Below are 16,544 nucleotides of genomic sequence, written 5' to 3' on the forward strand. Positions count from 1 at the left end.
GAGTCTCGGACAGTTAGTGTGAGTAGTTCCTTTTGGTCTTTCAGCATTCTCACTGCCCGTGGAAAGAAGATACTCCTGGATCTCTTCCCTGACGGGAGCAGCTGAAAGATGCTGTGTGCAGGCTATGCAGAGAGCAGTGGGTGCCTGGGCGGTGGTGGGAGGATGGTACAATAGGAACATTTAAGAGACTCAGACAGACACAAAGGAGGGTAGTTCACTGTTGCTTAATTATATATAGGTCGGCACAACATCATGGATGAATTGCTGTACTGTTGAGTTCTGTGAATCCAGAGGGGGAGTCACTGATGTGGAATCCTAAATATCTCCTGTTTGAAGCTCTGAAGCTATCCAAGGCGCCAAATGGGAAAACAGTCAGGACCCCATTCGTTTTATGAACCTGCTGGCAATTATTAATCATACCAAGAAGGGCTCAGGCCTGGAACATTGATTAATTATCCTTATCTTCGCTAGATAAAGTACACCGTTTGACCTGTTGAGTTTCTCACCAGAATTTTGTTTGTACTTCGATCTTCTGTGCTAATATTAATAAAAAACTCTGCATCATTGTATCTTTTTCATACCATCGTAGAATGATTGCAAAACACATTTGAACCTGGCCCCGCGGCTGGCTTGTGTCCTGAGGACACTTCGTAATGGTATCTTCACTACCCACAAAGAGAGGGTAGGTCTGTTTGCCTGTCCGCTTGCAAACGTTTTTATTGTAACACTCTCAGGGAGAAATCTAGTAAAGTAAATTACAATGGTAATGGGAAATGTTTATAGCCCTTAAATTTCAAGTTCCATGGATGGGATGGGTATGGAGGGCTATGGGTGCAGATCAGTGGGACTAGGGACAAAAAAATGGATCGGCACAGAGTAGAAAGGCCAAACAGGCCTGTTTCTGGACTGCAATGTTCAATCTCAGTTAGAAAGACCACATAAGAATTTGGCATGGACAAAGGAGAGGTCGAAGAGAGGAAGGTCTAGGGGAGATATCAGGGGTAAGTTTATTTTTACATGGTCATTTAATGACACATTACACAGCAAAGATGAAGGGTCGGAAACCTTGGATATCTACAAGACTATGCATAGATCAGGTGGACAGTCAGCATCCGTTTCCCAGGGCAGGATCAGCAAACACCAGAGGACCTCTGTACAAAGTGAAGGGAGGGAGGTTTAGGGGTAGGTAATTTTTCACACAGAGCTGTGGGTACCTGGAATGCCTTGCCAAGGGATGGTGGTGGAGGCTGAAACAATAGGGGATTTAAAAGGCTCTGAGACAGGAATGTGGATGAAAGAAAAATAGGGTAGGGTAGTCCTTTTTTAAGGACTATATGGATCGAACAACATCAAAGGCGGAAGAGTTCTATGTTCTATCTTTATCTTTGCTGTTTGCCCTGGTGTGTTTTTACAACATGGAGGGCCATAGGGCTTGTACTGTACTGCCATCTTTTATGGTTCTATGGTGATAAATTTAGAATATTTTTGTTTTACTAGTTGGTGAGAAGCAAGAATTTGGTGCATCACTGCATGTTATGGGGATGGGAATCCCATTGGTTTATGCGTTCCACATTTCACACGACCCCATTTCAGCAAGACCTGTGCTATCTCGTGCAGGTTCACCGACGAATTTAAGATGAACGGCAAGTGCCAGCCGAGCTTTTCCCCCAAAAGTGTTCCCGGAGGTAGCAGCGCAGGGTCGGTACCCTCCCCTGGCCGAAAAACCGGCCAGCCGCCGGCCCGGTCGGAGCGCACGGCTGCGGCGCAGGCTTTCGACCCTCGCTGCCCAAATGCGCCGGGGCCAGCGGGGGAGGTGGCCGCCATTGGGCAGGTGGCGGCCGGGGTGAGGTGACGGGGCGGGCGGAGCGGAGAGAGCAAGGGAGAAAGTACAGAATCAGCAGCAAAGGGCAGCGAGCGGGAGGGGAGGGTGTCGTCTTTCGCGTCCGCCTCCCCATATATATATAGGCGGCGGTGCCCGCGCGTCGACGCCACAACAGGCGGGGACTGGGTGAGAGAGGAGGGGCATGACGGAGAATCAGAAGGCGGAGGACACCGGGGAAAGCGGCGGTGGGACCCCGCCCGACTCCCGGGGGGCGCCGGAGAGAGGAGCGGGGCCGAAGAAGAAGAAGAAGCAGCAGCAGCCACAGCCGAAGCCGCAGGTGGAAGGGGGACAGGAGGAGAAAGAGCAGCCAGAACCGCCGCGGCGGGCCAAGAAGAAGGCGGCAGCGGGCGGCCCCACCGTCACCGAGCGCGTCCTGTCGGTGGCGGCGGCCACCAGGAAGCGGCGCGGCATCTCGCTGGCCTCCCTCAAGAAGGCGCTGGGGATCAAGGGCTACGACGTGTCGCGGAACAACGGCCGTGTCAACCGCGCCGTCCGCCAGCTGGTGGAGAAGGGCTCGCTGGTGAAGACCAGCGGCGTCGGCGCCTCCGGCTCCTTCCGGCTCAACCGCACGGCGGAGCCCAAGCCGCGGGGCCACGCGGTGGCGCCCCGCCGCAGGCGCACTCCCGCCCCTTCCAAGAGGTCGCCGGCCCGGCGGAGGAGAAGCCCGAGCCCCAGGCGCCGCGCCAAGCCGCGCAGGGCGCCAGCCCGCCCACGCCCCCGGGCCCGCCCGAAGCCCAGACAGCGCCCGACAAAGGGCCAACGCCGGCAGAAGGCGGCCAGAGGTGGCAGGAAGGTGCCCAGAGGCGGCAGGAAGGCGGCCCCCCGCGGGAGATCTCGGCGGCCGGTGGGGCGCCCGCGGAAGACGGCAACTAGGCGCTAGTGGACGGTGCCTTCCTCCCATGGGGGAAATCTACAACGGCTCTTTTCAGAGCCACAAACCCGAGCAAAAATAAGCGCAAACCTCTCCTTGACTCATCGGTCTTGTCCACACAACGATTCTTCACTCAAATCAACTACTGATTCAACTGCCACTTCATCAGAACATCTAGTGTAAAGAAAATCCCGAAATGTCAAGAAAATTGACTTGATTCCAATCTCTAAATCTGTAATTTAGGAGCAGAAATAGGGCCATTCAGCCCATCTATCTAATTGGGCTGAATGGCAGGACATTACAGCAGTGCATTAGAAGTCTTGTTTTCGGCATGGGGGGGATAAAAGGTGGAGGATTGTTCAAGGCATTGGTGAGGCCAAGTTTGAAAAACTGGTCTCTGAATTATAGGAAGGATATCAATAAGGGAGAGAGGGTGCAGAGATTTACTAAAATGCTGCCTGGATTTGCAGTATCTAGAATACGAGAAAGATTGAGTAGACTGGGTCTTTATTCATTGGAGCATAGAAGGTTGAGGGGGGATTTGATGGAGGTCTATAAAATTATGAGGGGGTAGATAGAGTAGATGTGAATAGGCTCTTCCCCCTGAGGGTAGGGGAGATTGGAACGAGGGGTCATAAGTTCAGGGGGCAAAACTTTAGAAGTAAGGTAAGAGGAAGCTTCTTCACTCAGAGAGGGGTGGCCGAGTGGAATGACATTCCGGGAAGAGGTAGTCGCGGCAGGGTCAATGCTGTCATTGAAGAGGAGATTGGTTGAGTGCATGGATGGGAGCGGGTTGGAGGGTTATGGGCAAGGAAGCAGGTAGGTGGAACTAGTGGAGTTTCACTTAAGTCGATGCAGACTAGAAGGGCCGAGATGGCCTGTTTCCATACTGTAATCATTACATGGTTATAAACAGATTAGAGAGAGTGCAGAGGAGGTTATGAGAATGTTCCTGGGGTTTCAGGGTTTGAGTTACAGGAAAAGGTTGAGCAGGCTAGGATTTTATTCCCTGGAGCGTGAAGGTTGAGGGGTGATTTGGTAGGGTCTTCAGGGGGAAGGGTAGAGTCAAGGTGGACGGGCATTTACCATTGAGTGGAGGAGAGTCAAGCAAGAGGGCACGGAGTGAGAGTAAAAGGGAAGAGGTTTAGGGGAAATGTGAGGGGGAATTTCTTCATGCAGCGGGTGGAGGGGCGGGGCATGGAGAGAGCCAGTGGTGGTAGAAGCGAGATCGATGTTAATATTCAAGGAAAGGTTGGATAGGTATGTGGACAGGAGAGGTGCGAAGGGCAATGGGCTAAATGCGGGTCAGTGGGACTTGGTGGGAGAAGATGTTCAGCATGGACTAGTAGGGCCGAACTGGGCTGTTGCTGTGCTGTTAATGGTTATATTGTCAAGAGCAAGTCGTGAAATCTGTTGTTTTGCGGAAGCATCATTGTTGAAACATTCATATAAACCACCAAATAGTGCCCGAAAGGTCTAGTAAGGCAGTGTCTTTGGTTTATTGATCATTCAGGAACCTGTTGGTGGAGGGGAAGAAGCCGTCCTTGTGCAGCTGAGTGCTTGCCCTGAACCTTTTTCCTGATGGTAGCAGAGTGAAGAGGATGTGGCCTGGCTGGTGGGGATCTTTGAGGGCAGGGGCTGCTTTGTTAAGACACTGGATCTTGTAAATCTCCTCTGCACCCTCTCCACAGCTTCCACATCTCCATGTAATGAGGTGACCAGAACTGAACTCAATACTCTTAAGTGTGATCTCACCAGATTTATAAAGTTACAACAAGATCTCTTGAACTCAATCCCCCTGTTAAAGAAGTTCAATATCCCATAGGCCTTCTTAACTATCTTATAAACCTGTACGGAGACCTTGAGGGATGCATGGATTTGGACCCCAAGGTCCCTCTGTTCATCCACACTCTTAAGTAACCAACCATTAACCCTGTTCTCAGCCTTCTGGTTTGTCCTTCCAAAATGCACCATCTTACACTTATCCAGATTGAACTCCATCTGCCACTTTTCTGCCCAACTCTGCATCCTGTCTATATCCTTTTGTAACTTACAACAACCTTCAGCTCCATCCACAACTCCACCAGCCTTTGCATCATCTGCAAACCTATTGACCCAACCTTCTGCCTCTTTGTCTAGGTCACTTATAAAGGTAACAGCATGGGGTCCAGAACAGATCTCTGCAGACTACATTAATCACTGACCTCCAGTTAGAATACTTTCTGTCTACTACTACTCTGCTTTCTACAGGCAAGCCAAGTTTTTATCCACACTGCCAAGGTGAGATTTAATAACCCTTTGATTCATTGTCAATTGGTATAAAACTCCTGAATGTATTCAATGAAATTAGGTTTAGTCACTCCGCTCTGTTTAATTCCGGTCTTTAACCATATGGTTCATGAAAAGGTCCAGGAGCCTAAAGTCGAGCACTCAGTGGCCCAAGGACGACTTCTTCCCCTCCACTGTCAGATTCCTGAATGAACAATGAACCACAGACACTGCCTTTGTATTTTTTTTGTAGTATTTTAATTTTTTTTGTAGGGTGTTTTATATAAATGTTTGAACTGTGACGCTGTTGCAAAACCACGAATTTCGTGACATGCTCGTGACAAATACATTCTGATATCTGGGGTTTAAGAGGTGCCACTGAAAGCAGGTGTGACTGTTCAAATAAAGCAGGGGTGTCGAACTCAAATTCACGGAGGGCCAAAATTAAAAACTTGGACTAAGTCGAGGGCCAAACTAAATATTTATTGAAAATTTTCAACAACATCTGCATGTTTTCTCTTCTTTCAACATATGTAATGTTAAACTTTTTCTTATTAAAATAAATGTTTAATAATAGTTTTGGATAAACTCTTTCCAGAAGCATTAACAAATGAGAAATAAAATATTCAATAAATAAGATTTCTCTATAGAGGATTTGTCAAATGTTGCTAGTGTGCTGTCGAATAGTAAAATCTGAGGGCTATTGAGAATGTGGGAGAATAACATGATTCCTGAAACAATCAAATGGGTGACTGATTGTGGGCATGAACTCTAGCAGGGTTATTTGCCATGCCCTTCTTCCATTGGTACAGATATCCTTTGATTTACACACTTTTCAAGTTTTATGCGTAATGAGCTTGTATCCAGGCGCAGGACCATTTTTAATCAGGAATATATTTATCACTGTGACATGAAACTATTGGAAGATCGTTTTATCCTGAGATTAAAGTTCATAATCCTTACTCAGGCCTGTGTGCGGGAGGGCGGGGTTTGTGGGCTATCGGGTTGGACAACGACAGTGCGGGGGCATCGGCTCTTGCTGCAGGGCGGCATCTCGGCGGATCAGCGGCCCCATCACCATGAGTTGCGGATCAGCCTACGGCAGGGAGGGGGAGTGGGCCACGGTCCTGGCGAGGTCAGGCCCGAGGCCTCCGGTTCCGGGCGCTGGGAAGCGGCCTTGGCTTCCCCTGACACCGGCCAGGCCCCAAAACCAGAGTCCACGGTGAGACCCTGCAACGTAAACAGAGGAGGTGGGGGCGATTAGCAGGCTGACACCAATGCATTCTGGGATTTGTTGTATTACTGTGCATGCGCTATACTGGCGCAGCGGCCAGCAGGCCACCTCTAATACATTTTTGAAATGATCTTGGGGACCAAATATAATTATATGGGCCAGAGTTTGACATGTGTGCCCTATGCCATCGGAACTCTGTAATTAGTAAGGGATTGCTTAAGGTGGGATGTGAGTGGGAAGGAAAGGGTGAGAATCACTGCTCTAGACCCAATTGTTACTGAAATATTTTGCTTGAGAAAAATTATCATTGGCCCATTTCCTTTAGCGTTCTGAAACCGTGCACATGACGAGTCAATGAGGGATGATGAAAGCAGTGGTCTTCAAACGTTTTCTTCCCACCCACAGACCACCTTAAGCAATCCCTTACTAATCTCAGAGCACCAATGGCACAGGGATGCGAGTGGAAAGAAAAAGGTTGAGAACTGTTGTATTGTGGTAACTCCACATCTGATTAAGTTAATTGTTAGGCAAGTGGTCAGAGAAGGACCCCCCCCACCCCAAGAAAGGCTTAAATCACAGGAACAAAATAAGCTTCCGTCTCACTGCTCCCAATCTTACACACAGTCCTGATGTGGAATGTGGGGTCGCAGCTCCACGTTCACCCGAGTTCAGGTGCTGTCTGTGTGGAGTTTGTACGCTCTCCCCTTGTCTTGGACCAACAGGTCAGTCGCCTGACGAAGGCACCCGAACACCCCGTTGAAACGCCGGCGTCCGGGGCGGTGGAGGAATTGGCTGAGAAGAGCGCGTTGCTCCCACCCCCTCCCATGGTTGGAGAGGGATTAAACTGCGATCTCACGGCGCCGGGCTCGTCTCCAACAAAAGGAGCGGGAGGCAGGGTCCGCCGTGCGCGGAGCCAGGGGGAAGGCATCGGCAACGAGACGTTCGGTCTGGCGTCGCCGCTGAAGCGCAGACCCAGCGAGGATGGTCCCCAACTCCAGCCGCGTCTGTGTGTCCGGGAGCCGGGCGGGCTGAGTGCGGCGCTCTGATCCCCGGGATTCGGGACTCTGAGATCCCTCCACACCTCCGGCGTCTTCATTTTCACCTTCAGTGTGCATGCGCTATACTGGCGCAGTGGCCAGTGGGCCAACTCTAATATATATTTAATATGATCTTGCGGGCCAAATATAATTATATTGCGGGCAAAATTTGGCCCGCAGGCCAGAGTTTGACATGTGTGAAATAAAGGGATTAGATTGGGCTCAGCTTTACAGCTCCCTGCCCTTGAAAGACAGAAGTTGAAGTAGGCTATCTGAGTCTGCCCCACCATTCAATCTTGAGCTGATCCATTTTCCCACTCAGACCCTCTGCCTGGCTTTCTCCCCATAACCTGGCTAATCAAGAACCTATCAATCTCTCCCTTAAATACTCCTGGTCTCCACAACCTCTTATGGCAACAAACTCCACAGATTCACTGCCCTCTGGCTGAAGTTTACATTCTATTAGTTATGGATGTAATATGGGTAACCTGCTTAATTAATTCTCTGTTTCCCCAGCCCACGTTAAGGTTAAACTCCCAATTAATGTTCTCATTTTAATTTTGACAGTTTTCTCCATTGAGATACTGTGCTGTAACCAGGCTAAATACATAAAAATTAAAATTGGTGCCAACCAGACCAACTTCTGGTAATCTTATCTTCCTTTCCTTGGTTGAGATATTGCATTGTGACCAACCAAACCAATTATATGCATTTAGTTTTTAAAAAAATTTGTGATATTGGTGACAAACAAAATTCCAACTCACCTCTTATTAAATTATTGGGCAAGGATAAGTTTTACTATTTTCATTGGAAAGTTGAACAACCAAGTAAATTAGATGCTTCTTGGATCAAGGAATTTAAATATCGGTGCTGAACATTGGGATAGAAACAAAGCTTCATAACTGAAACTCTTCAAGCACAACTACAACTTCTAAGATGTGCACTTTCCTATTAAATATTTAAATGGAAAATTATTTTCAGTCGATTATCACATTTGACTCAATTTTACTTCAATATCAAAATGCACATTTCAAATACAGGTGATAACAAGGAAAGGGATTATTTTATCTTCAGTTTGAATCATCAAATATATTGCAAAATATTTGAAAATCAATATTGGAAATACAGTGTAGTTGGATTTTAAAATAGTTAAGTTCATCCATCTTGATTGTGGACTTTGGGTAGGGAACACGACCCAGTGCTCATTCAAGGGCTCAGTAGCAGAGAGGGTCAAGAACTTTATGGGTGTCAACATCTCCAAGGATCTGTCATGGAGCCCCCATGTTAATGCGATAGCGCAGGCGGCTCGCCAGCGGCGACACATTGTGAGGTGTCTGAGGAGATTCGGTACGTCATTGAAGACCCTTGTCGACTGTTACAGGTGGATCTCGGACAGCCTTCTGGCTGGTTGCATCGCCATCTGGGTAAATCTCAGGACAAGAATCAACCCCAGAGGGTTGTTAACTCGGCCTGCGACGTCACAGGCACTAGACTCCACTCCATCGAGGACGTCGACACGAGGCGGCGCCTTAAGAAAGCAGCCCTCAATCCACAAGGACCCCCGCCTCCCCGGCCAAGCCCTTTTCACTCTGCCACCCTCGGGGGAAAAGGTCCAGGAGCCTAAAGGCGAGCCCTCAGCGGCACAAGGACAGCTTCTTCCCGTCCCCCCACGTGATCAATAAGCCAAAGACACAGCCTGACTTTTCAGACACGATTACCATATACAGCACAGAACAGGTCAGTTTGGCCCTATTCGTCCATGCTGGAACAAATCCCCACCCTCCTAGTCCCACTGACCAGCACCTGGTCCATACCCCTCCCAATCCTCTCCCCTCCCTGTAATTATCCAGTCTTTCCTTAAATGTAAATAACATCCTTGCTTATTTAAATTTTTTTTATAGCAAAGTCATAAGATGGTTATATGTTTGCACTGTGACATTGCCACAAAACCCCAAATTTCATAACTTGTTCACCACAATAAATTCTGACAAGAATGAGGCAAAAGGTTTGAGTTTTTTTTCCCCCTCCATTTTTTTCTAAAAATGTATGTACTGTTTAGAATATGCTTTACAATTTATGATATTGACTGTCAATACTTTTAATACTGAATTACAACTTATTTGTTTGCACGTTCTTTATTAAAATTAGTTAAATCGAAGCATGGTCATGTATTTTGCATTTAATTCATACAGATGTATTGGGAACTAGTTACAGTTTCAATCTGAGGTTGTGAGGGGCTCTTAAAAGAGCCGTTTAATCCGAGGTTTTGATGGGACTCTACTTGGAGCTGGTGTACTTGGTGACCGCCTTCGTGCCTTCCGAGACGGCGTGCTTGGCCAGTTCGCCGGGCAGCAGGAGGCGGACGGAGCTCTGGATCTCCCGGGAAGAGATGGTGTGGCGCCGAGTGTAATGCACCAGGCGGGAGGACTCGGAGGCAATGCGGTCGAAGATGTCGTTGACGAACGAGTTGATGACGCTCATGGCCCGGGAGGAGATGCCAGTATCCGGGTGCACCTGCTTCAGCACCTTGTAGATGTAGATACTGTAACTCTCCTTCCGGCTCTTGCGGGGCTTCTTGCCGCCTTTCCTGCTCATCTTCACGGCCGTCTTCTTCGAACCTTTCTTTGAGGCAGTCGCCTTGGAGCTCACAGCGGTGGCGCTGGTAGAGACGGCAACAGCGGTCGGCATCACGAAACCTTCGAGATTCTCTCACTTCCCCAAGACTGAACACAGACGGTGCCGCCTCGCCTCCCTTTTATAGCCAGCCGTATGCAAATGAAGGATGCTATATCGCCACTTTCGATTGGTTAACCCCTGCTCCTCCGAACAAATCACAGCAGACACGATGTTTCTTCTCGCAACTGTGAGAAGAACGGGGAGAACTTTAACGCAGCCAAGAAAGCAAATCCTGTCATTAAGTATTTAAGTTACATTTTAAAACCACGCCTCTTGAGACAACATGAACAAATGAATTCATTTGAGTTGCAGAAACCCCCAAAATGTTGAAGTAAAAAGAGATTGAATTAAAAGGCAATGCTGGAGAAACTCAAGTGTCCTTTTATGTGGCAAAGGTAAAGATCAACGGTTTTAGCTTCAGCCCTTTATCAAGTTTGAGCAAAATGACACCCTCGTCCACTTATCAATAAGGTAGAAAGAGGGCAGCGAAGATTTACTAGGATGTTGCAGGGAAAGGTTAAACAGGTTAGGACTTTTATTCTCTGGAGCATCAAAGAAAGAAGGGAGATCATGGATGGGGGAGGGATAGATGGTATGAACCAGTGGGACAAGGCTCAGTCTAGAAGGGCCAAAGGGCCTGTTTCTTTGCTATAATGTTCTATGTTCAATTATGGATTTTTGCCTGTTGGCCTGTTTTGCTCCCCTTGCCCATTCCTCCTTCCTTCCCGCCCATTTTTCCTCTTCCTCCCACCCCTCCTTTCCTCTTCCCTCCCATTTCTTCCTTCTTCCTCATCTGCTTCCCTCCTTCCCCACCCCCTTCTTCCCTCTTCCCCTTCGACCCCTTCTTCCCTCTTCCCCAACCCCTTCTTCCCCTCCAATCTCTTCTTCCCTCTTTCCTTCCTCCTCCCCCACCCCTTTCTCTTTTCTCCTCCAATCCCTTCTTCCCTCTTCCCCCACCCCCTTCTTCCCTCTTCCCCTTCAATCCCTTCCCTCTTCCCCCCAACCCCTTCTTCCTTCCTCCTCCCCACCCCTTTCTCTTTTCTCCTCCAATCCCTTCTTCCCTCTTCCTCCACCCCCTTCTTCCCTCTTCCCCTTCAATCCCTTCCCTCTTCCCCCCAACCCCTTCTTCCTTCCTCCTCCCCCACCCACTTCTTTCCCCCCCCCACCACCACAGCCTTTTTTGTTTGGGCACCTGCCTGCTTCTTGTCTGTGCCCTAAAGAAGGGGCATCAAGGTTAGTGCCATGCCTTTATAGCGTCAGCGATCGGGACCGGGGTTAGAATCCGGAGCTGTCTGTAGGGAGTTTGCCCGTTCTCCCCATGTTTGCATGGGTTTTCCCTGGAGGGGGGTGCTCCAGTTTCTTCCCACCATCTGAAATGTTCCAGGAATCAATGGGGTGTAAATTGGGCGGCACGGACTTGTGGGCCGAAACGGCCTGTTTCCGCATTGTATGTTGAATTTTTAAAAAAACAATTAAAGTGTATGAATACAAAAGTAAAGATGGGAAGATACTTCGAATAGTTTTCTTTTTGTCAATAATTTCTCGTGAATAAAGTCTACTTTGGTTAAAAACACATATATCTTAACCTCCTATGAATGCTACGTGACCTGCTGAGATTTTTTTGACCCTGTGTGTTTGCCTGCTGGCCAGCAGATGGCAATGCAGTGCTTCCTAATAATTCAATGTCAGCAACATTGCACCGCACAAACTCCGCATGGCTTAACATCTTTTTGAAGCTCCTTCAGTTTAAACTGTCAAGGCAGGCAAACAGGAGACAGTTCAGGCCGTGTTTCAGATCGGAATCAGCATCAGAATTTATTGACATGGACATGTCATGAAATGTGTTGTTTGGCGGCAGTGTCGCAGTGAGAATATTTGTAGAAACCCCCTTACAAAATGAATAAATAAGTGCAAAAAAAAGTCAGAGTTGAGGCTGTGTCTTTGGTTCATCGATCATTCAGGAATCTGGTGACGGAGGGGAAGAAGCTGCCCTTGCGCCGCTGGGTGCTCGTCTTCAGGCTCCTGCACCTCCTTCCCGATGGTAGCAGTGAAGTGGGTCTGGCCTGGGTGGTGGGGGTTCTTTGAGGATAGAGGCTGGTTTTTTTAAGACACCACCTTGTGTCGATGTCCTCGATGGAGTGGAGTCTGGCGCCTGTGACATCGCAGGCCGAGTTAACAATCCTCTGGAGTTTATTCTTGTCCTGAGATTTGGCGCCTCCTTACCAGACAGTGATGCCAACAAGTAGAGTCCAAGAGCCGTTAAATTTTCCTCATATGCTAATCCCTTCATTCCAGGAATCGTTCTCGCAAATCTTCTCTGAACCCTCTCCAATGCCAGGGCATCCTTTTGGAAATAAGGAACCCAAAACTGACCCCCGCCCTCCAAGTGCAGCCTCACCAGTGCCTTCTAAAGCCTCCCCAATATAGCGAAGGTTTCTCCTGGTGATACTTCATGTCAGGTCACAGGGTGGTACAGTTAGCGCGATGCTGTTACAGCGCCGGCGACCTGAGGTTCAATTCCTCCCCTGCCTGTAAGGAGTTTGCACCTTCTCCCGGCGTCTGCGCGGGCTTCCTCTGGGCGCTCTGGTTTCCTCCCGCCCTCCCAAACGTCGGGGTTGTAGGTTGAGGTGGAACACAAAAGTCTGCAGACGTGATGGAGACGCTGGAGGAACTCAGCTGGTCTCACAGCGTCCTTAGGAGGTCAAGATACGTATTACCCACATTTTAGGCCCGACTCCTTCCTCAAGGCATCCATAGTCAAAGGCTGGGAGAGGAAGGAGTGCAGCCCAACAGGCAAAAGGTGTTAATTGGATATGATAAGAGGAGAGGTGAGAATTGATTTTGGCTCTGTAAAAGGAGATGGAGGGGAAGGGGATGAGAGAGAGTGAGAGAGAGATGTTTTTTTTACGCAGTCTGCTGCATTCCAGGAAATTCTTGCCATTTTCCCAGAATGCAGTCTGTGTAAAAATATCCGAACGAGAATAAAGAGTCATTCCTGTTCCAATATTTTACCTCCTCGACCCCTAGTAAATTTCCCGGATCGCCTGCAGTCTAAAGTTGACTGCGTGTATTCCGTGAACAACAAATGGCGCGTGATTCACACCGCACTCGACGTCACTGCTGTACATCCCACGTCTGCCAGGCGTCGAGGTCGACATTGCCGCACCGGCGTTACAAGTCCTGCCACCTTAATTACCACGCCTCCGGTGTTCCGTCTAAACACGTGGTGTGATGATGGACATTTGGAGTTTTGGTCGTTCCCGTGTGAACAGCCCCTCCTGAAGGTTAGTGTGACAATTGCCAATAGAAAAAAGATGTAAAAAACATATGAGAGAAAGACAAAGAGAGAGAGAGAGAGAGATAGAGAGATAGAGAGATAGAGAGAGAGGGAGAGAGAGAGAGTCAGACAAAGCAAGAGGATAGGAGACACAAGATGGGGTCTAATGGAAACCAGAGAAGTCGATGTTAACGCCATTGGTTGGAGGGAGCCCAGACTGAAGATGAGGTGTTGTTCCTCCAATTTGCGGACGGTCTCAGTCTGGCCAGTGCATGAAGCCACGGACAAACATGTCGGCAAGAGAATGGGATGGGGAAATGGGTGGCCACTGGGTGATCCACGCTATTGGGGTGGACGGAGCCGAGGTGCTGAACTAAACACTCTCCCTGTCGGCGCCCGGGCTCTCCGACATAGGGAACACAACGGGAGCACCGGATTCAGTGGATTGCTTCACTCGGAAGGGGTGTTTTTGGCCCCGAATGGCAGTGAAGGGGAGGGGTGTGGAGCATCTCCTGAGGTCCCGGGGTGGGGGGGGGGGAAGATGAGGGAGGAGTGAACGAGAGAGTCACGGAAGAATGAGCGGCCCTTACAGAAGGATGGGGTTCTGGGCTGTACATCTAAATCAAGAGAAATATAACTGGAGACTGAAAGGGCTTCTGCTCATCATTTTGAAGGTCAGGCCCTGGGCCTTGCTAACAGTTTAACTGCACCATCACTTTTCTCTAGGACTAATGGTAAACCATTGATTATCAGCCTTGCTGAGAGCAAATATTGAACACGTCAATCAGCCCAGACATCATACAACTAGTTTTAGTTCACATAACCCAGGGGAGAATGTGTGACTGACACCGTACACTCTCCTGCCTCTGAATAAGCCATTGGCTCACATATTGTCCTTCCCCCTTGATAGGTGCCTGTGGGTCAGTGTTACCCAGCTGCAATAGATATTCACTAAGACAAAAGGTTACTTAAACAAAAGTTGCTTTTAATTATCTTTAAACAGAATCACACTTTAACTTATCACTTAACTAACCTAACTTAACCCCCTTCTAATTCGAAGCGCACGTGTATGTAATGTGTGTGTAAGTTCAGAAAAGTTCTTTGATTCACAGTTCAATCTCACTTCTCATTCATCCAAGTTCACTGGTTGCAGGCAATTCTTATATCGTGCACAGAATTTAACATTTATAAAGTTCACCAGGCTTTGGTGCTTGAAAGGTAAATAGTTACCACTCAGGAAGGTTCTTGTCGGTTTTCAGAGAGAGATTTGTTATTCCAGGACACCCACAACTAATTTACTTCCATCAGCCACTCCAGTGTCTTGCTGATGAATCTTGTCCCCTTCAGGGTTCTCCAGATGATAACCTCTTTCTTTCAGGTCACCACAAGGTTCCTTTTCTGTTTCCCTTATTTTAAGTGAAACATTAGACAGCCATTCCTCTCCTCTTGCATGAACCACAAGGGCTTTGACCAGGCTGAAATAAGAACTCACAACCCATCTTCCAAATGGGGTTTCCACAAGGTTTCCAGCTTGTCCTGTTCCAGTCCCAGCTGGTGCTGCTGACTGTAAAACTATAGAATTGATTTCTATCTCTCTCTCTCTCTCTCTCTCTCTCTCACACACACACACACACACACACACACACACACACACACACACACACACACACACACACACACACACACACACACAGAAAACCTGTTTTAAGCTATCTACTTGCAAAACCACACAACGCTCCTAGAACAGCAAGTTCCATTCCAGATAGAATGTGGCTCCGACGAGTTCTTTCATCTGTTGCCTTTTTGTAAACAACAATCCATTAGTGAAGTCTCTTGGGCACTCTCCAAAGCTTTTGCAAAGACTGTTGGTCCTGACATGTCTAGCATGAGCTCCAGTATTTTAAATAAGATCTGTTTTAAAGTGTTGATATGTGACCTACACTTAAAAAACCTTTCCCAATTTTTATCCTAAAAACATATCTATATTCTGTCACAGTCAGACATACCGATATCACACACTGGAGTGAAACAGCAAAGTCTACAGACACCGTGGTTGAAGGAAAGACACAATGGTGGAGAAACTCAGCAGGTCAAACAGTGTCCTTTATAGAGCAAAGGTAAGATACAGAACCGATGTTTCAGGCCTTGGCCCTTCTTCAGAGTATGGGCAAAAGTAGGCAGTTGCTGGGGGAGAGGTGGGGGGGGGGGTTCACGGCCTCACAGGCAGGAGGTAAGAGGTGGATAGGGCACAAGGAGAGCTTCTTCGTCATCCCTCCCACACTCATCCCATCTCCTGTGCACAGCCCACAACCTTCTGTACCAGGGGAGGGAAAGGTGGGGGTAGGCGTGGTCGCGAAGGTAGGAGGTGATAGGTGGAGAAAGGAGGCAGCGATCAAGGGGAAGAGGGATGGCTGGGTGAAAGGAGGGAGGAGAACTGGACAGGGGAAGTGAGGGGGAGGAGAAGAGAGCAGAAACCGGAAGAGTCGGTGTTAATGCCATCTGGGTAGAGAGTGCCCAGACGGGAAAATCAGGTGTCGTTCCTCGAATTTGCGGGTGGTCTTGGTGGGACAGGTACATGTGAGTGTGGGAGTGGGACTCAGAACTGAAATGGTTAGCTCCTCTAAATATCTCAATCCTTAAACTTGTCCCTAATGATTGGGACAAAGACACTTTTTTCCCCCTTTAATTGCCCCTGTGCTCTACAGTTTTAAATCTGTAATCAAACAATTCACATGTAATTAAAGGCCTCATTCCATATTTTATTCAAAGCTTTAGTAGGTTGGCTTTCATAAATCAGAGTATTGAATACAGGAGTTGGGATGTTATGTTGAAGTTGTATAAGGCATTGGTGAGGCCAAATTTGGAATACTGTGTGCAGTTTTGGTAACCAAATTACAGGAAGGATATAAACAGAATAGAGAGAGTGCAGAGGAAGTTTACGAGAATGTTGCTGGGGCTTCGGGGTTTGAGTTACAGGGAACGGTTGAGCAGGCTGGGACTTTATTCCCTGGAGTGTAGGAGGTTGAGGGGTGATTTAACAGAGGTATTTAAAATTATAAGCGGGACAGATAGGCTTTATCCACAGAGAGTGGGGGAGATTCAAACAAGAGGGCATGGATTGAGATCAAAGGGGGAAAAGTCTAGGGGAAACATGAAGGGGGAGTTTCTTCACACAGAGGGTGGTGGGAGGAGGTGTGGAATGAGAGCTGGTAGATTTATGTTAATATTCAAGGAAAGGTTGGATAGGTGTATGGACGGGAGAGGTGTAGAGGGCTATGGGCCGAATGCGGGTCAGTGGG

The 16,544-nt window shown here is 48.3% G+C and overlaps 2 protein-coding genes across 2 annotated transcripts; one reads left to right on the top strand and one right to left on the bottom strand.

Moving 5' to 3' along the window:
* Window positions 1-2,006: 2,006 nt before the first annotated feature.
* Window positions 2,007-15,356, top strand: LOC138752535 (histone H1-like). The gene is made up of 2 exons (XM_069915338.1): window positions 2,007-5,033; window positions 15,242-15,356. The coding sequence occupies exon 1, from the start codon at window positions 2,025-2,027 to the stop codon at window positions 2,760-2,762; it is 738 nt and encodes a 245-aa protein (XP_069771439.1). The 5' UTR covers window positions 2,007-2,024; the 3' UTR covers window positions 2,763-5,033; window positions 15,242-15,356.
* Window positions 9,409-10,035, bottom strand: LOC138752534 (histone H2B type 1-A-like). Its single transcript, XM_069915337.1, has one exon. The coding sequence runs from the start codon at window positions 9,978-9,980 to the stop codon at window positions 9,570-9,572; it is 411 nt and encodes a 136-aa protein (XP_069771438.1). The 5' UTR covers window positions 9,981-10,035; the 3' UTR covers window positions 9,409-9,569.
* Window positions 15,357-16,544: the final 1,188 nt, after the last annotated feature.

The sequence above is a fragment of the Narcine bancroftii genome, chromosome 2, assembly GCF_036971445.1.
Source record: "Narcine bancroftii isolate sNarBan1 chromosome 2, sNarBan1.hap1, whole genome shotgun sequence".
Lineage (NCBI taxonomy): Eukaryota > Metazoa > Chordata > Chondrichthyes > Torpediniformes > Narcinidae > Narcine > Narcine bancroftii.

Bases quoted from the DNA above. Each gene is read 5' to 3' on its own strand.
- LOC138752535 (XM_069915338.1), top strand. From the start codon at position 2,025: ATGACGGAGAATCAGAAGGCGGAGGACACCGGGGAAAGCGGCGGTGGG.
- LOC138752534 (XM_069915337.1), bottom strand. From the start codon at position 9,980: ATGCCGACCGCTGTTGCCGTCTCTACCAGCGCCACCGCTGTGAGCTCC.